General features: G+C 32.3%; 14 protein-coding genes across 14 annotated transcripts; 4 read left to right on the forward strand and 10 right to left on the reverse strand.

Moving 5' to 3' along the window:
- Positions 1-469: 469 nt before the first annotated feature.
- BX664DRAFT_344454 (uncharacterized protein) lies at positions 470-2,067 on the reverse strand. Its single transcript, XM_051547467.1, has 8 exons — positions 2,045-2,067; positions 1,905-1,981; positions 1,757-1,823; positions 1,520-1,698; positions 1,383-1,460; positions 1,233-1,328; positions 1,015-1,176; positions 470-957 (listed from the first exon to the last, which is right to left on the reverse strand). Exons 1-8 carry the CDS (start codon positions 2,046-2,048, stop codon positions 697-699), a joined length of 924 nt encoding a protein of 307 aa, XP_051395705.1. The 5' UTR covers positions 2,049-2,067; the 3' UTR covers positions 470-696.
- A 533-nt stretch (positions 2,068-2,600) lies between these two features.
- BX664DRAFT_287896 (phosphoesterase) lies at positions 2,601-4,255 on the forward strand. The gene is made up of 3 exons (XM_051541771.1): positions 2,601-3,273; positions 3,336-3,833; positions 3,912-4,255. The coding sequence occupies exons 1-3, from the start codon at positions 2,739-2,741 to the stop codon at positions 4,238-4,240; spliced, it is 1,362 nt and encodes a 453-aa protein (XP_051395706.1). The 5' UTR covers positions 2,601-2,738; the 3' UTR covers positions 4,241-4,255.
- Positions 4,256-4,576: 321 nt separating this feature from the next.
- Positions 4,577-5,342, reverse strand: BX664DRAFT_287897 (uncharacterized protein). Its single transcript, XM_051541772.1, has 2 exons — positions 4,765-5,342; positions 4,577-4,689 (listed from the first exon to the last, which is right to left on the reverse strand). Exons 1-2 carry the CDS (start codon positions 5,316-5,318, stop codon positions 4,668-4,670), a joined length of 576 nt encoding a protein of 191 aa, XP_051395707.1. The 5' UTR covers positions 5,319-5,342; the 3' UTR covers positions 4,577-4,667.
- Positions 5,343-5,369: 27 nt separating this feature from the next.
- On the reverse strand, positions 5,370-6,719 carry BX664DRAFT_389682 (uncharacterized protein). Its single transcript, XM_051549559.1, has 4 exons — positions 6,596-6,719; positions 6,055-6,500; positions 5,810-5,987; positions 5,370-5,756 (listed from the first exon to the last, which is right to left on the reverse strand). The coding sequence occupies exons 1-4, from the start codon at positions 6,692-6,694 to the stop codon at positions 5,436-5,438; spliced, it is 1,044 nt and encodes a 347-aa protein (XP_051395708.1). The 5' UTR covers positions 6,695-6,719; the 3' UTR covers positions 5,370-5,435.
- Positions 6,720-8,546: 1,827 nt separating this feature from the next.
- On the forward strand, positions 8,547-9,852 carry BX664DRAFT_344460 (MRC1-like domain-containing protein). Its single transcript, XM_051547468.1, has 3 exons — positions 8,547-8,805; positions 8,891-9,282; positions 9,349-9,852. Exons 1-3 carry the CDS (start codon positions 8,665-8,667, stop codon positions 9,815-9,817), a joined length of 1,002 nt encoding a protein of 333 aa, XP_051395709.1. The 5' UTR covers positions 8,547-8,664; the 3' UTR covers positions 9,818-9,852.
- Positions 9,853-10,156: 304 nt separating this feature from the next.
- On the reverse strand, positions 10,157-11,708 carry BX664DRAFT_270981 (uncharacterized protein; the record flags this gene model as incomplete). Its single annotated transcript, XM_051541123.1, has 2 exons — positions 10,157-11,056; positions 11,196-11,708. 2 exons carry the CDS (start codon positions 11,706-11,708, stop codon positions 10,157-10,159), a joined length of 1,413 nt encoding a protein of 470 aa, XP_051395710.1.
- Positions 11,709-12,014: 306 nt separating this feature from the next.
- BX664DRAFT_344463 (uncharacterized protein) lies at positions 12,015-12,493 on the forward strand. Its single transcript, XM_051547469.1, has 2 exons — positions 12,015-12,189; positions 12,258-12,493. Exons 1-2 carry the CDS (start codon positions 12,043-12,045, stop codon positions 12,363-12,365), a joined length of 255 nt encoding a protein of 84 aa, XP_051395711.1. The 5' UTR covers positions 12,015-12,042; the 3' UTR covers positions 12,366-12,493.
- A 477-nt stretch (positions 12,494-12,970) lies between these two features.
- On the forward strand, positions 12,971-13,926 carry BX664DRAFT_344465 (RNA-binding domain-containing protein). Its single transcript, XM_051547470.1, has 4 exons — positions 12,971-13,067; positions 13,130-13,311; positions 13,384-13,691; positions 13,767-13,926. Exons 1-4 carry the CDS (start codon positions 13,005-13,007, stop codon positions 13,874-13,876), a joined length of 663 nt encoding a protein of 220 aa, XP_051395712.1. The 5' UTR covers positions 12,971-13,004; the 3' UTR covers positions 13,877-13,926.
- On the reverse strand, positions 13,927-15,992 carry BX664DRAFT_344466 (uncharacterized protein). Its single transcript, XM_051547471.1, has 3 exons — positions 15,493-15,992; positions 15,259-15,405; positions 13,927-15,184 (listed from the first exon to the last, which is right to left on the reverse strand). Exons 1-3 carry the CDS (start codon positions 15,881-15,883, stop codon positions 13,956-13,958), a joined length of 1,767 nt encoding a protein of 588 aa, XP_051395713.1. The 5' UTR covers positions 15,884-15,992; the 3' UTR covers positions 13,927-13,955.
- Positions 15,993-16,094: 102 nt separating this feature from the next.
- Positions 16,095-17,580, reverse strand: BX664DRAFT_304564 (peptidase family M48-domain-containing protein). Its single transcript, XM_051542519.1, has 2 exons — positions 17,178-17,580; positions 16,095-17,118 (listed from the first exon to the last, which is right to left on the reverse strand). The coding sequence occupies exons 1-2, from the start codon at positions 17,532-17,534 to the stop codon at positions 16,114-16,116; spliced, it is 1,362 nt and encodes a 453-aa protein (XP_051395714.1). The 5' UTR covers positions 17,535-17,580; the 3' UTR covers positions 16,095-16,113.
- Positions 17,581-17,900: 320 nt separating this feature from the next.
- Positions 17,901-19,097, reverse strand: BX664DRAFT_369755 (NADP-dependent oxidoreductase domain-containing protein; the record flags this gene model as incomplete). Its single annotated transcript, XM_051548621.1, has 3 exons — positions 17,901-18,068; positions 18,144-18,578; positions 18,657-19,097. 3 exons carry the CDS (start codon positions 19,095-19,097, stop codon positions 17,901-17,903), a joined length of 1,044 nt encoding a protein of 347 aa, XP_051395715.1.
- Positions 19,098-20,003: 906 nt separating this feature from the next.
- On the reverse strand, positions 20,004-21,194 carry BX664DRAFT_369756 (NADP-dependent oxidoreductase domain-containing protein; the record flags this gene model as incomplete). Its single annotated transcript, XM_051548622.1, has 3 exons — positions 20,004-20,171; positions 20,238-20,672; positions 20,763-21,194. 3 exons carry the CDS (start codon positions 21,192-21,194, stop codon positions 20,004-20,006), a joined length of 1,035 nt encoding a protein of 344 aa, XP_051395716.1.
- An 880-nt stretch (positions 21,195-22,074) lies between these two features.
- BX664DRAFT_369758 (NADP-dependent oxidoreductase domain-containing protein) lies at positions 22,075-23,396 on the reverse strand (the record flags this gene model as incomplete). The annotated part of the gene is made up of 3 exons (XM_051548623.1): positions 22,840-23,396; positions 22,341-22,775; positions 22,075-22,242 (listed from the first exon to the last, which is right to left on the reverse strand). Exons 1-3 carry the CDS (start codon positions 23,275-23,277, stop codon positions 22,075-22,077), a joined length of 1,041 nt encoding a protein of 346 aa, XP_051395717.1. The 5' UTR covers positions 23,278-23,396.
- Positions 23,397-23,876: 480 nt separating this feature from the next.
- On the reverse strand, positions 23,877-25,329 carry BX664DRAFT_344469 (uncharacterized protein). Its single transcript, XM_051547472.1, has 3 exons — positions 25,211-25,329; positions 24,204-25,067; positions 23,877-24,124 (listed from the first exon to the last, which is right to left on the reverse strand). The coding sequence occupies exons 2-3, from the start codon at positions 24,846-24,848 to the stop codon at positions 24,038-24,040; spliced, it is 732 nt and encodes a 243-aa protein (XP_051395718.1). The 5' UTR covers positions 24,849-25,067; positions 25,211-25,329; the 3' UTR covers positions 23,877-24,037.
- Between the last annotated feature and the right edge of the window lie 65 nt (positions 25,330-25,394).

Raw genomic sequence — 25,394 nt, forward strand, 5'->3', positions numbered from 1 at the left:
ACGGGTCAAATCGTAAACTCTCACTTACGCCTTGTTGTTTTATTATATTACTTTATCAAGTTATGTGACCGCTTAACTTACCTAAGATATCAATCTTAGATATCCTCTTTTTCTCCTGATCTTTTAATCCAATCAACTAGCTTGATTTTCTCATTGTTCAATGATTTTTTTCCAAACAAACTATCTAGGTTGGAATATTTCGATGTACCAGATTTGTTTTCTAAAAAAAAAAAAAATTGTACTATTTCATTTTTTTTCTTCTTCTAGATAATGGATGATAGAGGATTGTGAATAATGATGAAAGGTTGTTAAGAGTATTGTACATGGAATATCATGATAGAAAGGGAAAAAAAAAAAGTAATACTTGCTTGAATATTGGAACCCAGCATCAATTACCAATTCAAGCAAATCATCCATTGCATCCATTCTTGTCATCCATCACATAAATCATCATTGGAAATCAAAAGTGTAAGATATATTTTTCAGTTCTTTATTTCAAATATAAACAACTATACTATTTTGCTAATCACTATCTAATGTTACTGTAATTCCATTTCAATCTATAAAATCACAATCCCACAATGATAGTGATCAAAAGAAAAAAAAAAAAAAGTTGTTCATTCTTTCTCTCTCTTTTTTTGAATATCCTAGGTTTTAGTTCTATTTTATTTTTTTTTAATTTTAATTTTTTTTGGGTTACCAACGTCTTGGAGACCGAGAGCGAGAGCGACGAGAAGAATATTCACGTTGTCTTCTTCCACGATCATATCTTTCCATTTCACGATTCCAATCATCATCCTGTCGATCTCGATGACGGCGGCGATCATGTTGATAATTATCACGTCTACTACGATCATGATGACGTTGTCGGTAATCTCTACTTCCATTGTTATCACGACGATAATCATATCGGGCTCGAGAATAATCACGATCATGACTTGAATGTCTAGATTGTTGCTATTTGGAAGAAATGAGATTAATATATATTTATATTTCATTTTTTCTTTAATTTACATTTCGTTTTTCCAAGGCTTCACGGATTTTCATATAACCAATGTGTTGCTTTCCATCATAATGTGCTGTTGGTTTTTCTGTTGAATCGTGAGTCACCAATAATGCCCCACATACTTCACATACTTCCATCCGTTTATCTGATTTACTTGCCATTTCTTCCATCTTTGTAACAAATTAGATTAAATTTTCATATTTCCATTTTTTTTTTTTTTGTTTACCTCTTTCAATAGTTTCAATTCTGCTTGTAATCTTTCCACTTGATTTGTCAAATCACTTGCTTCTTGTACACGACCTTCTTCCCCAGCTTCTTCAATCTATAATAAATAAATCAAATCAATTTTTTTTTTCAAACAATAGAATAGTTATACCTTTTGAAGATATTCCTTAATTTTGACTTCTAAAAGTACTATCTTTTCATGTCGTTCTTCATTCACCATTTCTTTGCTCTAAATAAAAATTCATCAATATTATTTTTTATTTTCATCTTTTTTTTTTGTTTACTTACTTCCTTTTTCTTTTCATCCTGAAGATTGACACGTTCTCTTCCATTGCGTATTTTCCTAGAAACATCATTGATCAATTGTTGAAGAAAGGTATAAAAATCGTCTTCATAAGGATATTTAGATTTGTCAGATTGTTGATATTTATCACGTAAACGATCATTGTGAATCTTTGTACAAGCACCTAAAACATAACAAAAGTTAGTATAATAATAATAATCATATATTGAGTTTTACTTTACCAAGATCAGACTTTGTATTGGTAAATAAAAGATGAGGACAAAAGGCTACAAGGTAATTTTTACATACCTAAAATAAAATAAAAAGTTTAATTCTTATTCAAAATATTATGATTTTTTTTTTTTTTTTTTTTTTTTTTTTGTTTCTTACACTGTCATCCCAAAAATCTTTATTGTCCACTTCCACATATTGGGACATCAAATCAGCTAGCATTGCTTTTTGGTAATCTAAAAAAAAAAACATTCATGTTTATAAAATAGGTTTTATAGTTTTTTATTTTAAAAGCTTACCCATATTATGATTCTGAAAAAAGAAGTATAAAGTTAACAGAAAAAAAAAATTGATGGATTTGTTTTTTTTTTTTTTTTTGTTTACTAGCATTTTCTATGGCGTCATTTGATTGGTCGGCTAAAACATGACCGAAAAGCAAGTTGTATTTTTTTTTTTTTTTAAAAAAAAAAACCATATGAATGATTTCTAACAAATCGGTCCCTTTTTTCCTTTTTTTTTTTCCTTTGAAATGTTTTTTAAAAAAGACCCTTCTTTTTTCTGATCTATAAAAATTGAAATTTTTTTTGGTTTTGTTTTTTTATATATTTGTTCACAGATGAGGCACGTTATCAAATAATGCTCAATGATAAGCCGAGAGGAAATCTTTTTGTAAATAACCCTTTTTTCATCAAATTATTGAATCTCAGTAGTGCAGTAATCCTTTCCTTTCTCATGTGTTCCCCAATCTTCCTATCATGATAATACTATATATCCACGTTTCACTACATTTTATTCATTCATTGTAACTTTGTTTTTTTTTTATTTATTTAAACTTGATTTTCATTATTAACCAATCATCTCGATAAGACTTTTCTTGTGTGTATGTTTTGGTAACACAAAAAGGGTCAAACATTGTATTTAAAAGTATCTTCTTTTTTTTTTATTTTTATTTTCATTTTTTTTTATTTATTTATTCGATTGAATCCTTTAAAGATGGTGTTATTAGGTACAATTTCCCTCTTTTGTATTGCTGCTACTGCTTTAGCTTCTCCTGTTCATAGTGGAAACAACAACAATAACTGGAAAAACAATATCAAGAATGTGGTTGTCCTTGTACAAGAAAATCGATCTTTTGATACATTTGCTGGTGGATTGACTTACAGTAAGGATATCAATGGTTTATTACATCACAAATATTGTAATCCTGCCAATGTAACCGATGCTCATAGTACTCAAGTATGTGCTGATAAGTTGACCTCTGCACATGATGTCGATGCCGATGATCCTAACCATAGTATGTCTGGTATTAATCTTCAATTGTATGGTACAACCGATCCTAATGAAGCTTTGATCAAGTCCGGTAAACTTAAGGCTAATATGCAAGGTTTCATCACAGAACAAGAACGTACTTATGGTACTACTAATTTGACTCGTGTTTCTGATGTTATCAATTATTATACTGTCAATCATATTCCTGTCTTTTCTTCTATGGCTGAAAACTTTGTTCTTTTCGATAGATGGTTCTGTGGTAAAGATTGAAATAAAAAAAGAAAAGGATGAATATCTCACTTTTTTTTTTTTTTTTTTTAGATGTCAGTGGTCCTACCAATCCTAACCGTGCTTATATTACTTCTGGTACTTCCAATGGTCATGGTAGTAATGATAAAAGTTTCGATTATGGTGGTTTACCTCAAAAATCCATTTTCCAACAATTATCTGAAAAGAATATTACCTGGATCAATTACTCCAATTCCACTACTTCACCTAAAGGTTATATGACCCCTGAAGACAAAGGTTACACTGGTTTCAACCCTGATTCCGTGTTCTACAATTGGACGGTTGCTTCTGGTGCTGCTAAAACCAATGTCAAGCATTTCGAACAATTCATCACTGATGCCAAGAATGGTGATTTGCCTGCTTTCTCTTATATCAATCCTGAATGCTGTAGTTTTGATAGTTTCCATCCTCCTTCTCCTATTGATCTTGGTGAAAAATTCCTCAAGATCGTTTATGAAGCTCTTCGTGGTTCTCCTCAATGGAATCAAACTTTATTCATCTTGACCTTTGATGAACATGGTGGTTTTGCTGGTAAAAAAAAAAAAAAAAAAAAAAAAAAAAGAAAAGAGAACGAGTCTTGAATTTTTTTTTTTTTTTTGATTGATTTAGATCATGTTCCTCCTCCTGTTAATGTACCCGCTGGTGATAGTAAGACCTATGTTGAAAAGAATCATACTTTTGATTTCACTCGCTTAGGTGTCCGTGTGCCTACCATCTTGATGTCTCCTTGGGTGAATAAGGGTGTGGTTGAACATAAGGGTTCCAACAATGGTGGTGAATACTCTCACTCATCTGTTCTTGGTTTCTTGGCCAAGTTATGGGATTTGGATAACTTGACTCCTCGTACTGCTTGGTCTTCTACTTTTGAACACTTGTTCATCGACAAGCCTAGAACTGACACTCCTGCAAAGTTACCTGAACCTGTTGTCTTTGCTTAGAAACCTTTATTTTTTTTTCCTATCCATTTATAGTTAATGATTTTTTTTTATTCATCTTTTTATTTATTTATTTATTTAATTTTATTGTGATCTTTTTTTTTTTTCTTTAAAATTATATATAAAAAAATTGATGTATTGTGGATATCATTTGAAATGAATCCATCTTTATAACAATACATTGCTTCAATCACCTTTTTACATCTGCTTATCTTATCAATAATGACTTGTTTATCAATCCCATCAAATAGAGCATTATTGTTATCCATTTGTATTATTAATTCTATCATGATTCTCCATATTGACTGATTACACTATCAACTTCCAACCACACACATAGACTTCATCATTCACCGTTTTTTTTTTATTACAACAAAACAAATACTACACTATACATATATATATATAACCACTACTAGATAATTGAGTTTCAATAGATAAAGGGTAAGATCCTATAAATCCAGTATCCAAAAAAAAAAAAAAAAAAGAGATCAGTCTCTGTAACAATGATGATTTTCATCCCTTACCGGAAAGATTCAGAAGCATATTGTTGATAATCTACACCAAATTGTTCCAACATCATTTGTTCTTCGGCTTGAATTCGACGTATATATGCATATCCCATGACCAAGACGATCATCACCAAGGCAACCCAGTTACCAGAAGCAAGTCCAAATCCAACCCAAGCCAAGTAAAAAGCCAAATAACCAGGATGACGAATGACTTTGTAAGGACCATCGGTACAGAGATATTGGTCATCTGTTGTTGCTAAAGGACGTAAATAAAACGCATTCACGTGAATGGCCCAACGTAGCATGACAATACCACCTATAATCCAAGCAAGACCTAACCAAGTCAATAGCCAATTTACCGTTATTGTTGTATCCATATCGCCCAATCCCACGAGAGACCATAATACCCCAGATACAAGAGCCATTATCCAGACACCGAATAACAGGGTGGTTGTTCCTTGATCATCACCAGATGTTTGTAGCATGGTGGATGCTCGTGGTGATTCATAACGGTATTCAATATAAAATAATATACCAATCAATATATATCCAATTAATAAAGTAAACATTGAATATTTATCTATATATTATACAAAAAAAAAAAAAAAAAGAAAAAAAAAGGGTATAAAGTGGGAAAAGCAAAAAAGAGAAAAGGAAAAAGGGAAACCTATTTATTTTTCCTATAACTAAAAATTGAATTTCCGAATTGGGTGATGACGGATGGCTTGAATCCAAGAAATGACTTCATATTCTGTAAAGACATGAAAAGCATATTTGATGATGAGAAGCATAGGTATAGTGTTTTCAATGTAATATCCATGTATCATATGAGTCCCATCCAATGGATTATATACTTTTCTTTGTCTTCTTCCGAACACCATACGAAAGGGAGCGAGATCTTTTTGGGTGGTGTAATGACCTCTGATATTAGTATAAGGATCAAAGAGTCCAGCCTGTTTAGCCAAGGTTTCTAATTGATGTTTTGTTGGCATTGATTTACCTTCAAACTTGGGTTGTATATTAGAATCATCATCATTGCATTAAAACAAATAACTCTTACCTTATCAACATATTTTCTTTGCATTTGCTTATGTTGGCTTAGTGTACGTGATGCTTCTTTTTTTGCTTCATGAATATCTTGTTGATGTAAGGGAAGAATAGGAGGACGACTATATGATGTGGAGCGGACTAAATCAATGAATTGTTGAAATTGATCAGTCGTCAATGTATGTTTGGCACTTTTTTTTGCAAAAAAAAAAAAAAATAAGTAATGTCTTTTTTTTTTTTTTCCTTTAAATTACTTACAGATTACACATTAAACATGTCAAAAGAAATTTATTGCCTGGAGCAAGAACAGGTGTTTTAGGAATAGCATGATCAAAGGAAGCTAAAGTGGATTGACTGCATGACCCATAAGTGGCCATCATCAGGTAACGACGGCAGAAATGACATTGATGATTCATAGACTCTCGATAACATTGGATGATTTTTGGTAGAATCTCTGTTGCAGAATATATTCTGCCTCTGCTACTGACAAGTTTTGAATCCTTTTTTGCCATAGATACCGCCCTCTTCCATAACCATTTTTGAATCCATAATGTCATCTTGTCCACCATACTATATGATATTAGATGATGATGATGATTTATTGCCTCTGTTATCCTTAAGAATGTTTTGTTACTATTCAGGGGTCGAGTATTTTCAATTTTTTCTTTGATTGTTGTTCGTCTTTTTTCATATATCAGTTCTTCCTGAATTGCAAAAAAAAAAAAAAAAAAAAGAGAAAGGATAAAATATAGTATACTATTGGCTATATATATTGACATAAAGAAGAAACAACACCTACACTATTATACCATTTTTCATAATTATTAGTTTCTATGTAAAGTTCGAAAAGCCAAGTTGAAATCAAGTCAAAGGTATTCTCATCTTGTTTATAGACCATGTCAAAGATAAAATATGAAAGAAACAGAAAAAAAAAAAAAAAGGCAATGATGATTTAAAAGGAATGTTTATTTTTTATTTACTATTTTTGTGTATCTTTCCGTTTGTGGTACCCGGATCGATTATCAAACAACTATATTTAAATATAAATTCGAACCATTCAAAAAAAAAAATAATAATAATAATGACACGATTCAATTGTCATAGTAACTTTTGAACGTTCTTGTTCTTTGCTCATAATGTACATTGGTAAACGTGTGCCTAGCGCTCTTTCAATTTTATTCACAAAGTGTTACAAAGAGAGAAAAAAAAAAAGAAGGAAGCGCGTTTCCGAAATCCGCGTTTCTTTCTTTTTTTTTTTTTTTTTTCTTAGTGATAAAATGGAATCAACTTCTGATCGCGAAGATATACCTTTGTTTAAAACACCTATCAACAACCAAACTGCCAAAGTTGCTTTATCAGATTCTGATTCTGATATTGATTTGGATAATGATAACTCTTATTTGGCTTCTTTGAATGTATCTGACCGACTCAAAAATATATTACGATATAAAGATCTCACTAATGCTGATGGTGACTCTGATGATGATGATGATAATGATCTCTTCTTACGTCCTTCACCTTCAAACAATACACCAACTATCACAGCTGCTACTACCACACGATTACCACCTATCGAAAAACAACAAGTGATGACTCAACAAGATAGATTTCAACGATTACTTGCTCAGGCTCTGGCTTCCGATGATAATAGTAGTAGTAGTGATGACTCAATACCCAATCGAAAAGGAAAAACAAAGCAAAAAAAGAAGAAAAAGACGGCAAAACAACAAAGAAAACCACCTAAAAAGAAAACTTCAACAACATATGACGACTCGGATACTGATTCTTCTTCAACGCCAAACCGTCAAAAACGATCGATAAATAATAAAAAATCAGAATTGGCTTTATTGGAGGATTCATCTGAAGATGACTCGGATGTAAAAGGACGAAAACAACTTTCCAGAAAGGCAAAAATGGATATGGAACAAGAAATGCAACGTGCTCGTCGGGAGGCTCATATCAAACTCAAACCTCGTATCAAACCAAAATCAATTGAATCTTTAGTGACAAAGGTGGAAAAAATGCAAAATGATACTATCAAATCTAGGTAAAGAGAAAGAAAAAAAAAAAAAAAGAAGGAGGATAAATAGAGTAAAACTTTTTATTTTTATATTAGTGATACCATCCAATCACAACAAGAACATATATCATTACATTCTATGAAATCAAGGTAAGGAAATGAAAAAAAAATATAGAACATAAAAAGTTACATAACGATACATCTTTTTTTTTTTTTTTTTTTTTTGATATAGTCCTCAAAAAGCCAGTGTTTACGCCAGATATTCCAAAGAATTGAATATTTTACAAGGAAAACATGAAAAATATTATGCGACCAATAACCAAGATATTCAGTTATCTGATGATGATGATGATGATGGATTGATTATCTGTCGACCTACGAATCGAAAAACCAAATTCCTTCAATCGGTTTTGGCAGCATTATCGCCTGAAGCACCATCACGGATGAAAAACAACAACAGCAGCAGCAAATCACCATTAGCACTCCGAACATTAAATCAACAACTCTTGACCAAGATAGCTTATGATCAACAAGCCCATCGTGAACGTATGGTGGAAAAAGCCAAAGCCATGGGGATCTATATGAGTCCAGAGGAACGGAATCATCAACAATTAGAACGGGAAAAAGAAGCTGCCGAAATCAATTTAGAAGTCAATCAACTTTTACAACGGAAGAAACAACAAAAAAAGACTACCACTGTTGATCCTGATACAAAACATAATGACTTGATCTTATCTGGTGAAGAAGACAGCGATGAAGATGAAAACAGTGATGACAATAACGATGATGATAATGATGATGATGATGATGATGATGATGGATCGGTAGTCTTTAGAAATCGTCGTCGTATGAAGACAGCAAAACAACGACATCATTGGGATGATGATGATGAAGATGATCACAAATCGAACAAGATAATAACAAAACCAGTTCCTGAACCTGTCAATTCTATTGCCAAGTTTTTCAGTCATCGCACCGATACATCCATTGTAAGTTGATCATATGAATTTTACTCATTAAAATAATCTCATTATTCTTTGTATATATATATATATATATATATATATATCTTAGCAAGCTGAAAATGATGAAACAAATGATGGACCACGAACATTGACCAGATTGATGCAACGGACTCTGATTGAAGATGATGAAAAAGAAGAAGAAGAAAATCACGAGGAGACAGACGAAGAAGATGATGAAGAAGAAGAAGAAGATCACGAGGAGACAGAAGATATCGACGCATCGGCAACAGAAGACTCAACTCCGAAGCAAACCATCCATAGGAAAAAGGAACGAAATGATTATGTGGAAGAAGAAGCGGAAGAAGAAGAAGATGAATATTATGGTTTGGGTGGACCAGATATTGCAGAAACGGAAGATTTGGATCAATATGAAGATGATGATATGTTAGTAGCTGATAATTATGAAAAAGTGGATAATCTTGAACTTCAAGCAGAATATCAGTAAGTAAAAAAAAAAAAAAAATTATATTGTATTCATCTTTTTTTTTTTTTTTTTTTTTTTGAAAGTAAAAAAATGTTAGAATCTGATCAACATGAAGTAGAAAGATTGATCAAAGATGTCACAAGTGGTGGATTAAGAAGAAAACGTGGAGCAGCAGCAGCAGGATTACTTTTGGATGATTATGATCTTCATGATGATTACGATCAAGATGATTTGGTGGCTTTACGTCTTCTTGCCAATCGACGTAAAAAGACAATGATGAAAGGAGGTGATCCTATGCAACACTTGGCTTCTGATCCTAAAACTGTTGCCTTTGCAAAAGCAGCCTTGCCAGCGCCTGGTACTTTGGATCTCAGTGATGATGATGAAGAAGAAGAGGAAGAAGAAGAAGAACAACAACAAGAAGATCATGTGGCTGCTAACAACATGAAAGAAACAACCGATGATGATGATATTCTACCAAGTCCTTCCATCCATTTGGTCATAGGTGATACTACACAAGTTTGGACATCTGACAAAAAAACAATATCTTAGTATATTCCCTTTATTAGTTGTATTGTATACTTATCCATCTTTTTTTTTTTTTTTTTTTAACTTTCCTTCTGTAAATAAATATTTTCTACTTTATCCGATTGTCATATTATATTTTTTGGTTCAACAAAAATTTGGCAAAAATAAATAAATAAATAAAAAAAGAAAACCCATTTACTATAGACCAGTTTATACCAAGATAAAAAAAAGAAAGTTTATTAAGTCGGCAAAATACTACGGAATATGTATTATAATCTTATATAAAAAGAGGAGGGAATATAATAACAATCAAAAAAAAAAAAAAAGGAAGGGTATCTACAAACTACAATATATATATAAATATCATTCATCGTCATCCTCCATATCGGAAACTTCTTCAAAGATTTCTTCCATTGATCCATTGTCCATTGAGCTGTTGTCATCATCATCTTCATTATCAGATATTTCTTCATAAACAATCTCATCATCGGTGTCATTGTTGCTACTGTCTTCATTATCTTCTTCTTCTTCTTCTTCTTCATTGAATCGTAATGATTTGATATCATCCATGGGATTCTTGATTAAATATTGATTCCAATCTGTATTATCATCATCCAACAAGGGTACAAAACCATCTTCTTCTTCTTCTTGTTGTTGTTGTTCAGTTTTCTTATGAATTGTTGTTGTTGTTGACTGTGGTCGAATCCATTGTTGTTTGGCCTTTAATGTCGCTTTTTTATTGTTAGTTGTATTTACATGAGGTAATGGACATTTGGGTTTTGAGCATTTTCCTAGTACGGCAAAAGTGGGACAGACAATGATATGTTGTTGTTTACAAGTCAAACCCTTTGGACAATATCCTTCTACACCAAATGCACGACAAAGAGGAGCATCAGGACGCACACGAACATGTTGAAATGGACAATCATCATTGGTACATCGTATACGTTGAAAATGACGACAATGTGGAACATTCTCTGGCGTCAGATGATGTGAATGGCGACAACCATCATTATGTCTACATGTCTTGGTGAATAAATAGGAAACACATGCAGCTCGATGATTTGGATCATGGATAAACCCACATCTTGTCTTATTTGGACACGTACCATATCTTGTAAAAGTACCACAATATCTTTTGCCTTGTTGCGAATCCTTCAATACCAACGTTTTTCCATGTATACCTTGTCTTTCATATCCATCCGGTTGTCGTATATATACAGCATTGCCTCTCTTCTTATATCGTACCTTTTTCTTTTTGATCTTTAGTTCATGTAGTGGTTGTTTTCCTAATACCATATTCTTATTATTATCACGTCTATTCATAAAAAAAAAAAACAATCATTGAGTTCTTCTCTCCTTTTTTTTTCCTTTCTTTTTTTTTTTTTTCTCACCTTTTCACTAAACGACGAATGAGAACTCGAGGTACATTAGATTTCGTTTTTCCAGTTTGATCTAAATCCTGTCGAATCAATCGTTTCCCCATGGCTATAAAGGAAATACCATCAATGACCACAATAGACTGACCAGCATTATTTCGATATCGTTGGATAGTTGAACCTGGTGTGCTCCGTAGGATGAGTTTCTTGTTTCGACTTGGTTTTGATAAGGGAGTTTTTAAACTAGTTGATGGGTAGTTATTGTTCACAATCAAAGATCGATGAGGACCAGAAGTTACTCTACTAGTACTATTACTACTACTGTTGTTGTTGGGGGTACTGTTATTATTGATAACTAAGGATTTATGATGTCCAGGTATGCTGACTGATTTATTGCTGTAAAACGTAGGAGGAGGAGGTCGATAGGTTGTAGAGTGAGAGATGGCTGGTTGTGTCGATCTTTGAGTAGAAGATACATTGTTCAAAATAAGTGACTTGTTGTGAGTAGTAGGACGATTAATATGTTGAAAGTTCATAGACGTAGGTCTTGGGTGGTATCCTTGGGACATTGGTCGAAGTGTCAAGTTACCTCGATAAGAAGGTCTTTGTTGTTGTTGCCACTGTTCATGACGACGTTGTTCTATTGCACTAGAGAGTTTTGCAATGCTTTTTAGTAATTCTGGATCTGAAGACATTGTTAAAAAAAAGAAAGGAAAAATAAAAAAAAAAAACTTTTTGGTCATTTCTTTTTTTTACGGGTTTGAGAACAGATTCATTGGATTTCAACTCCGCATAGTTTTTTTTTTTCTTTCTTTCCCTGGCTCCCAAAGCATATTTTCGTTTTTTTTTTTTTTTTATTATTTTGCAATCATGTCTTCCAGTGTTGGAGCTGACTGTACTGAACTCAAACATAAATATGATGCTTGTTTTAATAAATGGTATTCTGAAAAATTCTTAAAAGGTGATACTACTCCCGAATGTGAAGATTTATTCAAAGATTATCGAGCTTGTGTCATGGTAATTTACTTTTTTTTACTTATTTTAAACAGAAACTAAACTAATTTTTATTTTATTATTTTTTGTAGGTTGCACTCAAGGATAAAGGTATTGACAAGTTATTATCTGATTCTAGAAAAGAATCACCTTTCCCTGCTACGGATGGTCAACCTGGAAACTCTACTGAAGACAAATAGATACAACCCTTCCTTTTTTTTAGACAAATGAATATTTCTTATTACTTTAGTTGTATATATATATATTTGCATAGATTTATTTAAATAAACATTCAAGTGTGCTCTCCAATAGAGTTGTTTAATATCAATTTTATTTTATATATGATATTTCTTATTTATAGTATATCAAATGATTTTTGTTTGATTTATGATTATTAATTGACAAACACATATTGGATAGAATGGGTAAATATAGGATATGATTTTTATTAAAAAAAGAATGTAAATAAACTACTAGTTAAAAGAATCACTGCTCAAACCAGAAGAGCCAATCAAACCAAAAAGAAGCATTAAAAAGATTCATACTATTGTATGATAATACGCTTACCTTGTTCAATTGAATCCAGCCCTTCATTCAAGTTGATCCAGTCATATAGTATGATTCATTTTTTATAAGTGTAATAATAATAATATAGAAAGGAAGGCGAAAGAAACACAAAAAGTTTCTGTCTCGTTTTCCTTTGGTGATTACTTTCATGTTCCGCAGTCATGTGATCCGTCTTTTTTGCAAAGAAACAAACAACAAAAATATCTGAATTTTTATTCTTTTTTTCTTTCTTTCTTATCCTTTAATCAAAACTTTTTTATATAAACACAATTATGGTAGTATCTCTTGTTCATTCACTTGCTGTTCCTTCTAGTTACAGAGATCAACAATATCAGGTATATATATTAAATAAACAAAGATTTTTATGATCAATTTGTCTTATGTTTATCTGTTTTAGGGGAACTCGAGTCAATTAAATGATGAACTAGCTTCAACAACGACTCTGTATGTTGGCAATTTATCCTTTTATACCACAGAAGAACAATTATATGAACTTTTTTCAAAGGCAGGGGAAATCAAACGAATTATTATGGGACTTGATCGAAATCAAAAAACACCTTGTGGATTTTGTTTTGTTGAGTAAGTTTTTTATCCATTAAAAAATATTCATATTATTAATTATTATTATTATTATTATTTTTAAAAAAATAGATATTATCATCGAGCGGATGCTTTGGATTGTATGAAATATGTGAATGGTACTCGACTAGATGAACGAGTGATTCGATGTGATTTGGATCCTGGATTTAAAGAAGGACGTCAATATGGACGAGGCAAAAATGGTGGTCAAGTACGTGATGAATATCGTGAAGAATATGATGCTGGTCGAGGAGGTTGGGGTCATCGTACTAGAATGGAAATGGAACGTCAACGAGCTAGAGAACAACAACAAAATTATGAAGCCATTCAAGAAGTCCCTGCTGGTGCTGGAGAATATAAAAGTAGTGCTTCTGCTACTGGTAATTATACTATTTTTTTTTTTTTTTTTGTAAATATACTAACTTATCTTCTCTTTTTTTTTTTTTTAATAATAGCCAATCGAAAACGTGAACGAACGGATGATTCTCCTGAAGATCGAAAACGACAAAAGGAACAACAAAATCCACGATTTAGAGAAAATGATGATGAAGACGATGATGAATAGTTTGGAAAATAATATATATATATTTTTTTTGTAAATAAATATAATCTATAGGATGAATCGTATATTCTATACTGATATTTTATTTGAAGGGATATGAGTTGTTTGGGAATCTGGATAGGACTTGTTTCAAACTAGAATGTTTCCATACTCTGGCCAAAGTGTTTTGTTGTTTTGAAGCATAAAGACGTAAATAGGGTTGTACACGAGGATGGTTCAAATTATTGGTATCATAACCTACTTCTTCATCGGCAGCATTCGATGTTGTTGTTGTTGGTTGATGAAAAGTTGGTAGTAAAGGAGGACTTGACATCTTCTTCTTTTGCATACCAAATTCGACATTCGTTTTGGGCGGATTTGATTTTGATAAAAGAGAGCCGTCGAAAGATTGAACACGTCGCAGGGAAAAAGGCGTATTATCGGTACAAATGGCAAGAGATTCTACACTTTTATGTTGTCGTAAGAGATGTGTTGAAGAAAAGTTCGACCATGGAATATAAGAATCCTGATGATATTTCAAATCCTCTTCTGTTGCTAATTCAATCCACCAACATTGTTCCAAACTCCTACCAATCAAAGCATTTTCCTTAGCAACAATAGGGTGTACCAAAGTAGAATTCTGCTGTGCACACAAATAAAGGACTTGACGTAAAGCAATGATATCACCATGTAGAACCAGACGACATCGACCAATAAGAATATCCATATTGAGACCTTCATCCGTTGAACTATCATCATCTCGACCAAGACCCAAACCAGGTAGTTCCACTTTCCAAGTTGTTTCCATTCCATCCAATCTATTATTATTATTATTATTATCAGGATTGAATAAACCCACAGATCGTATTCGAGCATCATTCCCTTCCGAAGGAGATCGAGTCAAGATAGAAGTATGAGTGCACTTGTTGTTGGATTGATTAGAGGATAATAAAGTATCACAAGCTGGAGATAAAAACACATCACTTCCACAACGTAGAAATTGAGATTGATAAGATGCCACCAGATCAGGTAGAGCAGCAAAAGAAGGAGGAGAAGTTGCCGAACGAGTCAAAGTGAATCGCCAGAGATATTGACTTGACATCAATTTGTCCATTGGTAAAGCAGCCAAAGATAATACTTGTTCATCATCGTTCAATCGCCAGCTGAGATAAGCGTTTGTTGAATAATTTCGTAGTTTGATGGGTGCATGAATAGGAATACGATATAAACATTCATGAATCACGTGTTGAATTTGTTGTTTCCAAGGATCATCCAAAAATTCATAGATAGGACAGATATCATTGCGTTTAATAATAGTCCAAGTCAAGCTTTCTATTCTAAAATGAAAAAAAAGAAAGTAATTGTAAGCATCAACTGGATGGATTTCCCTTTTATCTTTATTATACCTTCCGTATGAGTTTGTCGTTCGTGTAATTTAAGTTCACGTTCCTTTGCAAGTTTGACCAATACATCATCTTTGGCTACACGTAAATACATCAATCGATCGTCAGGAGTATAGACTTTGTAAGATTTTTTGACATGGATACGATGACCTATGACAAATATTAAAAAAAAAGGAGAAATATTATATTTGAATAAACTGTCCACCGTCCTTTCTTTTTTTTTTTTTCTTCTCTTACCGAGGATGAGCTTCTGTGGCCAGAGGAAACCATAAGTATCAAAGACTAGAATAAGGTTCTTCAAGGTTTGACGAAAATCAGAAGGATAAGGTATTAATGCTTCCTCAATAGCTTGTTGAAACTTCAAAGTGAGTCGTAAAATATTGTTGACTGGTAAGAAGGCACGAGTTTCGAATAAAATCAAATGTAAAGACTTTTTAACAAAGTGTAAAGGGTTTTGAGTATGTTGTTGAGGATAAAATAAAAGTTGAGCCAAGGAAAGATTATGAATGGTTGAGTCATTACTTGGGTCCCAAAGTACACCTTGATCAACAAGTCGATGAGTCCAATTACTATGAGTAACCATAAGAGAAGTTGATTGGTCATGAGTCAATGGTATAATAGGTGGCATATATTTTTGTACAAAACAAGATTCCTTTGCCAATTTCCCAGAAGGTGTAATGGCTAGTTTCCAATCCGGTATTTTCTCAAGAATACGTTTATTCAAATCAGTATTTAAAGGCTCCATAAATAATAAAAGAGAAAAGGAAAAAAAAAAAAAAAAGGAAAAAAAAAAAAGAAAAAAAGAAAAAAAAAAGTTTAAATACCAAGAAAAGTGATCACGAGAATAAAAAAAAAAAATTAATTTTTTATTGAATGGATAAAAGAAGACCATAAATCCCAAAAATAACTATTCTTTGTCGTTTTTTCTTCTTCAGTTGAATAAGGATTCCAATCAAAATGATCAGGTTTTCCATTGAGTCGTAGGGTATCTTCATACAAGGCCACAGCTTCATCCATATGTTCCTGCATATATTCCACACGTTCCTGACTTGGAGGATGACTTGAACCAAACCATAGATTAATCAAATTTTCCATCATAGCACCTACAGAGTTTTGTCCTTGTATTGACGATTGTTGTTTTTCTAACGCTTTGATATCATCTTCTTGTAATTCCTTGACTCTTTCTTCTATTTCCGCCATTCTTGTCCATACTTCTATAGCGACACGAGGATCATAACCAGCTTTAGCCAAAAACTTCAATCCTACCAAATCAGCTTCACGTTCCAATTGTCTATTGTATGTATTTTCAGATTCCAAAGCAATGAAAGCTGTGATGGCTTCATTGATCTTTTGATTCACATAGGGTCCAAAAGATTCAGTCACCATCCAAAATACGCCACGTGTGATATCACCAAGCATCAGTAATAGGGAAGCAAAGCCATGTGTTTCCACAAAATGTCGTTGCACAGAATGGGCCATTTCATGACTAAGAATGACCGCCATCTTGGTTTCATCGTATTCCATCGCTTGCATCATCAAATCATATACAACAATATAGCGTCCAGCACACATTGCATTGAGAGTATTACCATCACATATCAGATTCACTTCATACTTTTTCAATGCCTCATCCTTTGCTGCTATTTCTAAATGGTTGTATTGACGCACAGGGTCTCGAATATCATCACTCGCTACTTTGGAAAGGTTATCAACAATGGTTTGAAGCCATAAGACTGGTTGACTTTCTCGAGATGCCACTAACGCCATGTGAGGTGTCATCAATTCCTTTATCGCCTTTTCTACTTCCTCTTGTTCCTCTTCTTCTGTCAAATAGATGAATCGTAATCTTGAAGTATTAGGAGCCTATACATACATGAAATAAAAATAAGTATATTTCAATATCTCATTCCTCTATTTTTTACCTGATCTAATCCTACTGCTAATAATAAAGTCAAACCGAAAAGTGGAATCCCAGCTAATATCTTGCCAACAAGTTTTCCCTTATCTCGACGAAAAGTGTGTGGTAATAATGTCAAAGATGTTTTTGAAGATAATGATACAAAACTGACCAATTTACCCGACTTTAACAAACCAAGAAGAATGGCTGGAAGTGGAAGGATAGGGCTAGGTTGAGGACGTGAGGAATGGAATGTTTGTATCCTAAAAGTAGTAAGACGTTGTTGATATCGACTTGGTCGTTGAAGACAATCATGACATGTTGTAAAAGAGAATGTTGTTCTTTGTCTTGGTAGAGAAGACGTAAACCGAGATAAAAACATAAAAGAATGAAACTTAATGAAAAGAAGAAAAAAAGAAAAGGAGAAGGGGAGGATTTGTTTTTTTTTTTTTTTTTTTTTTTCTTGAACCTGAATGACTGAAATTGAACATATAAACACCGATCTTTTCATTGTAACCCACATCCAGTAGTACAAACTGGTTTCATTTCTTGGAAAAGTTAGATTCATTGATAATGATCAACAATGGAATTGACAATAATAAATATGGAAAATCATATTAATAACAAAGAAATATATCATGATAAAAAAGAAAAAATTGAATCATCCTTCACACAAATCATATATGGTTTATTGTTATCACTTTATTATTTTTTTTTTTAAAAAAAAAAAACGAAAGTAATGTCATATTTAAACTTGACTATAACGAGGGACATAAGCAGACTCCAATTGTTGAATTTCTTCATCAGTCAACTTGATTTCCAATGCATGAATGGCTTCATAAAGGTATTTTTCTTTGCTAAACCCGAGGATAGGGGAAGTAACAAATGGTTTACTTAAATTCCATGCCAAAGCAATCTATAATATGCAAAAATCATTCATTAGAAAAAACCATTCTTTTCTTTTCCTTTTTTTTTTTTTTTTATGATTTACTTGAGCAGGAGAGACTCCACGTTTTTCAGCAATGGCAATCACTTGATCAATAATAACTTCATTATCATCTTTACTGGTGGTCTTGACGTATCTCGAGAGTAACTCAACAGCATGGTCACTGCGCTTTGTGTTACGGTTTTTACCAGTAAGATAACCACCAGCTAAGGGACAATAAGGGATGCCAGCGATATTAGCATCCAGACAATAAGGAATCATTTCTCTTTCTTCTTCACGATATAAAAGATTGTACAAGTTTTGCATAGAGATGAATTTGGTCCATCCATTCTTTTCAGCAACGGTGTTGGCTTTTTGGAATTCATAAGCTTTCATACTTGATGCACCAATATAACGTACTTTTCCAGATCGTACAAGATCATTTAAAGCTTCCATTGTTTCTTCCCAAGGAGTATTAGGATCAGCTCGATGAATTTGATACTAAAAAAAAAAAAGAAAAGAAAAAAGAGTGAGGATGATGAAAAAATAAAAAAAAAAAAGAATCTATATATATATTACCAAATCAATATAATCCAATTGCAAACGTTTCAAAGAAGCTTCTACAGAATCAAAAATATGTTTTCTTGAAAGACCAAATTGATTAACAGCATCAGATTTATCATAAGGCGTGGGGACGAGAGGTGCGGGTAATTTTTCGGGAACATGACAAAAGACCTTGGTGGCAACCACGATTCGACCACGAGGCATGTTCAATTCCTTGATAGCTTTACCCAAGACACGTTCACTTTCACCAGCAGAATAAACATTGGCAGTATCAAAGAAATTGATACCAGCTTCATATGCTTTACGGATCATGTCGATGGATTCTTTTTCATCCAACACCCAATTAAACCAATCAGATGAACCAAAGCTCATACAACCAAGACAAATTTGTGACACACGTAGACCAGTGTTTCCAAATTTAACATATTTCATAGGAGGCAAGTTTTCGGCAGACATTTTAGTTATTTATTTATTTATTTATTTTTTTTAAAAAAAAAAAAGAAGAAAGATTTGATTTTTAAAAAAGTTTGGGATTTGATCTCCCTTTTATATGATTTTCATTGTCATGCATTTTTTTTTTTAGGAGCGCGTTGTTAGGGGTCCTGAGTCCAAGCGGAGATCTTTGACAACTCCTGTTATTTGAAAAGTTTCTAAGATCAGTTTTTTTTTTTTTTTTTCTCTCCACATAACATGATAATACATTTAAAGATTGGATACACATTAATACTATCATGAATGGGATGATAATGATAATATTAATGATGATGTTTTTCAGTTTTGGAGTGAATATAAAAAAAAAAAAATACGGTAGGATATCTAGAACGGAGAAATGAATATGGGTGATGAGGATATCATTTTCCTTTTATGGTTGCACCTGACGAAATCCATTACTATATCTATCCATTACTGGTTATATTATCAAATACGTAAAATATTTATGATGTTCAAGTAAATCTCACTAAAATTTTTTTGAACATGATGATAAATCATTTTGCGTGAAAAAATAACTCTCTTTCATCTAGTTTACAATTACAGCAACATCATAAGGATTTATACGTTTCAATATTATCATACTGTATTTTTTATTGATGTTGTATGCGTTTAGGCGTTATAAAATATGCGTTATCTCAGTACCTATTGTAGTATATTTTTTCATCATCCCTGAAAGTCTATCTGTTAGTACATAATTCAAACAATGATGTCCATCACTGAGGATTGTTTCAAATGACCAAACAAAAAAAAAAAAAGAATTAATCGACTATCAACAACCTATACAACTTTTTGATTTTAAGGAACTCTGATAGAGTATTAGAATGTTTATTATCACTAAAAAAATACAATAAATATCAAGAAAAGTAACATTCAAACTAGACTATAACGAGGAGTATAAGCGGATTCCAATTGTTGAACTTCTTCATCAGTTAACTTGATTTCCAATGCATGGATGGCTTCATAAAGATATTTTTCCTTACTGAATCCAAGAATAGGAGAAGTAACAAATGGTTTACTCAAATTCCATGCCAAAGCAATCTATAATATGCAGAATTATTCATTAGAAAAATCATTCTTTTCCTTTCTTTTTTTTTTATGACTTACTTGAGCAGGAGAGACTCCACGTTTTTCAGCAATGGCAATCACTTGATCAATAATAGCATCATCATCATCAGTTTTGCCAAACAACTTGGATAGTTTGGATATGTAAGAAGCTTGATCACTACGAGCCGTGTTACGGTTCTTACCAGTAAGATAACCACCAGCTAAAGGAGAATAAGGCATACCAGCAATCTTAGCATCCAGACAATAAGGAATCATTTCTCTTTCTTCTTCACGATACAAAAGATTGTACAAATTTTGCATAGAGACAAATTTGGTCCATCCATTCTTTTCAGCAATGGCGTTGGCTTTTTGGAATTCATAAGCCTTCATACTTGATGCACCAATGTAACGTACTTTTCCAGATCGTACAAGATCATTTAAAGCTTCCATTGTTTCTTCCCAAGGAGTATTAGGATCAGGTCGATGGATTTGGTACTAAAAAAAAAAAAAAAAAAGATGAAAAAATAAATAATAAAAAAAGAATATATATATATATATATATATATATATATATATTGTAATTACCAAATCAATATAATCCAATTGCAAACGTTTCAAAGAAGCTTCTACAGAATCAAAGATATATTTTCTTGAAAGACCAAATTGATTAACAGCATCAGGATCATCATAAGGAGCGGGATTGAAGTTGCCATCCTTTGTATTAAAGAAAAGCTTAGTAGCAACCGCGATTCGACCGCGAGGCATGTTCAATTGCTTGATGGCTTTACCCAAGACACGTTCACTTTCACCAGCAGAATAAACATCGGCAGTATCAAAAAAATTGATACCAGCTTCATATGCTTTACGAATCATATTGATGGAATCCTTTTCGTTTAGGACCCATTGATCCCAATCAGGTGTACCAAAGCCTAGACAACCAAGACAGATTTGTGATACACGTAGACCAGTGTTTCCAAACTTGACATATTTCATAGGAGGCAACTTTTCGATAGACATTTCAATAATGATTATTTTTTAGAAAAAAAAAAAAGAAAAGAAAAAGAATTCAATAAAGAAAATTTGATTTATTATTTTGAATTAGATCTCCATTTTTTATATGATTTTCATGCTTAGGGATTTAAGTGTTACCTCAGGGTTCCAAACGGAGATGTTTAGAACTCTTGTTCATTTGAAAAGTTTCAAGATCACTTGCTCCAAAATATTAGAGAACATTTAATTACAAGTTAATACCAATTTGATGAAGGAATGGATGGATGGATGACAATGATGATAATCGTAATAATAACCATGATGATTCTTCAATTATGAAGTGAAAATAAAAAAAAAAAAAAAGGAAAAGAAAAAATATGATAGGATATCTAGAACGGAGAAAATCAATTATGAGGGATGAGGATGTCACTTTCCTTTTATGGTTGCACCTGACGAAATCCATTACTAAATCTATTTATTGCCTATCAAATGTATGAAGAGTAAAATATTTAAGGTGTTCAGGTAAATTAGGCATGATTCGCTGAAATTTTTTGATGGTAAACCATTTTGCGTGAAAAACATAATTATTCTTTTTTTTTTTTTTTTTTTACATCTACTATTACTGCAACATCATAAGGATTTATACATATCAATATTATCATTGTAGATTTTTTCGTCATCCTTGGCAGTCTATCTGTTAGTACGTATGTAGTTCAAACAATGGTGTTCATCACTGAGGATTGTTTCAAATGACCAAGCAAAAAAAAAAAAAAAAAAAAAAAGAAAAGAAAAGAAGTTATCGATCACCAACAACCTATACAACTTTTTGATTTTAAGGAACTCTTTAGAATGTTTATTATTAACTAAAAAAAATTAGAATAAATATCAAGAAAAAAAAAAGTAATATTTAAACTAGACTAACACGAGGAGCGTAAGCAGATTCCAATTGTTGAATTTCTTCATCAGTTAACTTGATTTCCAATGCATGGATGGCTTCATAAAGATATTTTTCCTTACTGAATCCAAGGATAGGAGAAGTAACAAATGGTTTACTCAAATTCCATGCCAATGCGATCTATAATATGAAAAAATCATTCATCAGAAAATCATTCATTTTTTTTCTTTTCTTTTCTCTTTTCTTTTTTTTTCTTTTCTTCTCTCTTTGTTACTTACTTGAGCAGGAGAGACTCCACGTTTTTCAGCAATGGCAATCACTTGATCAATAATAGCATCATCATCATCAGTTCTGCCAAACAACTTGGATAGTTTGGATATGTAAGAAGCTTGATCACTACGAGCCGTGTTACGGTTCTTACCAGTAAGATAACCACCAGCTAAAGGAGAATAAGGCATACCAGCAATCTTAGCATCCAGACAATAAGGAATCATTTCTCTTTCTTCTTCACGATACAAAAGATTGTACAAGTTTTGCATAGAGATAAATTTGGTCCATCCGTTCTTTTCAGCAATGGTGTTGGCCTTTTGGAATTCATAAGCCTTCATACTTGATGCACCAATATAACGTACTTTTCCAGATCGTACAAGATCATTTAAAGCTTCCATTGTTTCTTCCCAAGGAGTATTAGGATCAGGTCGATGGATTTGATACTAAAAAAAAAAAAGTGAGGATTAAAAAATAAAATAAAAAAAAAAGAATATATATATATATTACCAAATCAATATAATCCAATTGCAAACGTTTCAAAGAAGCTTCTACAGCATCGAAGATATGTTTTCTTGAAAGACCAAATTGATTAACAGCATCAGGATCATCATAGGGGATGGGATTGTACTCGCCACCGTTTTTACCGACATGACCAAAGACCTTAGTAGCAACGACAATTCGACCACGAGGCATGTTCAATTCCTTGATAGCTTTACCCAAGACACGTTCACTTTCACCAGCAGAATAAATATTGGCAGTGTCGAAGAAATTGATACCAGCTTCATATGCTTTACGAATCATATGGATGGATTCCTTTTCATCCAACACCCATTGATCCCACTCAGGTGTACCAAAGCTCATACAACCAAGACAGATTTGTGACACACGTAGACCAGTGTTTCCAAACTTGACATATTTCATAGGAGGTAAATTTTCGGCAGACATTTCAGATTATATATATTTTTTTTTTTTTTTAAAAAAAAGAAGATTTTGATTTATAAGTTTAAAAAGTTGGGATTTGATCTCCCTTTTTATATCATTTTCATGGCCATGCAATTTTTTTTTCCAGAAATTAAATCATTGTTAGGAACTCAGGGTTCCAAGCGGAGATCCTTAATACTCTTGTCATTTGAAAAGTTTCAAGATCAGTTTTCTCCATTATTTACTGTGATGTATATATATATAAGATACAAGCTAATCATGAATGGATGATAATGATGATAATAATGATCATAGTAATAACAAATAATAGTAAATAATGATTTTTTCATTTTTTTTTTGACATGAAAACAAATGATATGACAGGATATTTAGGAAGATCTGCATGATGAAGATGTCATTTTCCTTTTGTGGATGGATTTGGAAAAAACGTCATTTACCCGATATGGCTTCTTCTTACGAAATCGCATTCTATATTCATCTCTAACAACGTAATAATTGTAGTTCCCCCCCCCCTCCTGTTATTCTGAGATATATTAATAATATATTTATAAAAAAAAAGAGGTTCATCATATACACATAAAATCATCTATGTAAGATATAATTTTTTTTTTATTTTGTATGATACGATGATAACAAAAGGGATGATAATAGTATGGATATCTAAACTATATAATATTATAGAATCAACACTTGATTCTATTCATTCCTCATTCCACTCTCTTCCTTGAGTCAATGTGATTTTTTTTTTTTTTGCTGTAATAGTCTATCCACCTTGATTCATTTGTTGCTCCAATACATCCAGTTGAGATCGTAGTGCCGTTATTTCTTCATTGTCACTTCGAATGATTTCCTACAAGAAAATAAAAATAAAAAAAATTGATGAGTTATAAAAGAAAAATAATAAGATATTTTTTTTTCTTTTCTTTTACCTGATAACCTTCAATTTGATGTTCCAATGCATGAATGCGATCATCGGCTTTGACACGACAAGATTCCAAATCTTTCTGTCGATTGACAATCAGACCTGTCACACGATATGAATATGCTTCCAATTCTTGATCCTTGATATCCACTGCTTGTTGATACTGGTTATGTAGAAACTCTAATTCCTTTTTGTGTTGTTGGGCTAAAACGTCGTTACTTGATAACAGTTGTTGTTGAATAGCCTTCGATTGCAATTGGACATCAGTGTATTTTGTTTGAATATTACTTTGTTCGAGAGCAGAATGATCATTATTGTCAGTAGTTTGTGTTGGTAATGACGTTGATGCTGAAACAGGAGAGGGTAGTTGATGATGATGATTGTCGTCATTATTTTCGGATAAAGATGGTGTCAATAAGACTGTTGCATCCTTCCATCCAAGATGAGTTTGAAGTTCTTGAATTTGATTCCGTAAGGCATTGATTTGTTGTTTTTGTGTATCATAATCCATGCTCATTTGAGCAAGCCGATTTTGACATTGTTCCTGATGCTGTTGAGATAATATATCATAATCCAATTTAAGTTTTTGATATTGTTCCGTCAATGTTGATTGTTGCTGTTGTGCTCTATTCTCGGCAACTTGTAGTTCCATCTATATATATTATATAAATATATAAGAATTTATTACAAAAAGAAAAAAAAGGGTCTATACCTTTAACTCATTGATTTTCCGTTCATATGCTAATGACATTCTTTCAAGTTCATCTTGATGTTCTGCTACCAATGTATTCACCTCAGCAAGAGCGTCCTTTTCTTGTTCTTCCATAAAACGATCCATTCCTGTTTTATTTTGTTTGTTTCAATAGGGAAACTAAAAAAGTAATGGACAGGAAAAAAAAAGAAATAAATAGAGTGAGTTCTTCCTATAAAATATACTCTTTCTACTTTGATATCAAATCAAACAAACAAACCACTAGCAGTCAATCCTTTTCTTTTTTTTTTTTTTCTACTTACGACAAATCGTAGTCAATCAAAAAGTAATAGTAGTAATCGTATTAGTATCATGGTTATAATGACATGAACAAATCCACTTGACCCAAAATACTGTGAGGTTATCAACGAGTACGAAAATTGTGAGAAAACAAAGAAAAGAAAATAAAAAAATAGCCGGAGTGTGAAGAGAAAAATGTTAAACCAA

Source organism: Halteromyces radiatus, assembly GCF_025201355.1.
Source record: "Halteromyces radiatus strain CBS 162.75 chromosome Unknown BX664scaffold_13, whole genome shotgun sequence".
Taxonomy (NCBI): Eukaryota; Fungi; Mucoromycota; class Mucoromycetes; order Mucorales; family Cunninghamellaceae; genus Halteromyces; species Halteromyces radiatus.

What these genes read in the sequence shown, in the direction of transcription:
- BX664DRAFT_344454 (XM_051547467.1), bottom strand. An exon ending in AGGATGAAAAGAAAAAGGAA is followed by an intron (nt 1,461 to 1,519) that starts GTAAGTAAACAA and finishes ATTTTTATTTAG; the next exon opens with AGCAAAGAAATGGTGAATGA. An exon ending in AATTGAAACTATTGAAAGAG is followed by an intron (nt 1,177 to 1,232) that starts GTAAACAAAAAA and finishes TTTGTTACAAAG; the next exon opens with ATGGAAGAAATGGCAAGTAA.
- BX664DRAFT_287896 (XM_051541771.1), top strand. Translation starts at nt 2,739, where the DNA reads ATGGTGTTATTAGGTACAATTTCCCTCTTTTGTATTGCTGCTACTGCT. An exon ending in TTTCGATAGATGGTTCTGTG is followed by an intron (nt 3,274 to 3,335) that starts GTAAAGATTGAA and finishes TTTTTTTTTTAG; the next exon opens with ATGTCAGTGGTCCTACCAAT. An exon ending in TGAACATGGTGGTTTTGCTG is followed by an intron (nt 3,834 to 3,911) that starts GTAAAAAAAAAA and finishes TGATTGATTTAG; the next exon opens with ATCATGTTCCTCCTCCTGTT.
- BX664DRAFT_287897 (XM_051541772.1), bottom strand. Translation starts at nt 5,318, where the DNA reads ATGTTTACTTTATTAATTGGATATATATTGATTGGTATATTATTTTAT. An exon ending in TATGCTTCTGAATCTTTCCG is followed by an intron (nt 4,690 to 4,764) that starts GTAAGGGATGAA and finishes CTGGATTTATAG; the next exon opens with GATCTTACCCTTTATCTATT.
- BX664DRAFT_389682 (XM_051549559.1), bottom strand. Translation starts at nt 6,694, where the DNA reads ATGGTCTATAAACAAGATGAGAATACCTTTGACTTGATTTCAACTTGG. An exon ending in ATGAAAAATGGTATAATAGT is followed by an intron (nt 6,501 to 6,595) that starts GTAGGTGTTGTT and finishes TTTGCAATTCAG; the next exon opens with GAAGAACTGATATATGAAAA. An exon ending in AAAGAAAATATGTTGATAAG is followed by an intron (nt 5,757 to 5,809) that starts GTAAGAGTTATT and finishes ATACAACCCAAG; the next exon opens with TTTGAAGGTAAATCAATGCC.
- BX664DRAFT_344460 (XM_051547468.1), top strand. Translation starts at nt 8,665, where the DNA reads ATGAAGACAGCAAAACAACGACATCATTGGGATGATGATGATGAAGAT. An exon ending in ATCGCACCGATACATCCATT is followed by an intron (nt 8,806 to 8,890) that starts GTAAGTTGATCA and finishes TATATATCTTAG; the next exon opens with CAAGCTGAAAATGATGAAAC. An exon ending in GAACTTCAAGCAGAATATCA is followed by an intron (nt 9,283 to 9,348) that starts GTAAGTAAAAAA and finishes TTTTTTTGAAAG; the next exon opens with TAAAAAAATGTTAGAATCTG.
- BX664DRAFT_344463 (XM_051547469.1), top strand. Translation starts at nt 12,043, where the DNA reads ATGTCTTCCAGTGTTGGAGCTGACTGTACTGAACTCAAACATAAATAT. An exon ending in ATTATCGAGCTTGTGTCATG is followed by an intron (nt 12,190 to 12,257) that starts GTAATTTACTTT and finishes TATTTTTTGTAG; the next exon opens with GTTGCACTCAAGGATAAAGG.
- BX664DRAFT_344465 (XM_051547470.1), top strand. Translation starts at nt 13,005, where the DNA reads ATGGTAGTATCTCTTGTTCATTCACTTGCTGTTCCTTCTAGTTACAGA. An exon ending in TGTGGATTTTGTTTTGTTGA is followed by an intron (nt 13,312 to 13,383) that starts GTAAGTTTTTTA and finishes TTAAAAAAATAG; the next exon opens with ATATTATCATCGAGCGGATG. An exon ending in AAGTAGTGCTTCTGCTACTG is followed by an intron (nt 13,692 to 13,766) that starts GTAATTATACTA and finishes TTTTAATAATAG; the next exon opens with CCAATCGAAAACGTGAACGA.
- BX664DRAFT_344466 (XM_051547471.1), bottom strand. Translation starts at nt 15,883, where the DNA reads ATGCCACCTATTATACCATTGACTCATGACCAATCAACTTCTCTTATG. An exon ending in GCCACAGAAGCTCATCCTCG is followed by an intron (nt 15,406 to 15,492) that starts GTAAGAGAAGAA and finishes TATTTGTCATAG; the next exon opens with GTCATCGTATCCATGTCAAA. An exon ending in ACGACAAACTCATACGGAAG is followed by an intron (nt 15,185 to 15,258) that starts GTATAATAAAGA and finishes ATTTTAGAATAG; the next exon opens with AAAGCTTGACTTGGACTATT.
- BX664DRAFT_304564 (XM_051542519.1), bottom strand. Translation starts at nt 17,534, where the DNA reads ATGTTTTTATCTCGGTTTACGTCTTCTCTACCAAGACAAAGAACAACA. An exon ending in TAGCAGTAGGATTAGATCAG is followed by an intron (nt 17,119 to 17,177) that starts GTAAAAAATAGA and finishes ATGTATGTATAG; the next exon opens with GCTCCTAATACTTCAAGATT.
- BX664DRAFT_344469 (XM_051547472.1), bottom strand. Translation starts at nt 24,848, where the DNA reads ATGGAACTACAAGTTGCCGAGAATAGAGCACAACAGCAACAATCAACA. An exon ending in ATCAAATTGAAGGTTATCAG is followed by an intron (nt 24,125 to 24,203) that starts GTAAAAGAAAAG and finishes ATTTTCTTGTAG; the next exon opens with GAAATCATTCGAAGTGACAA.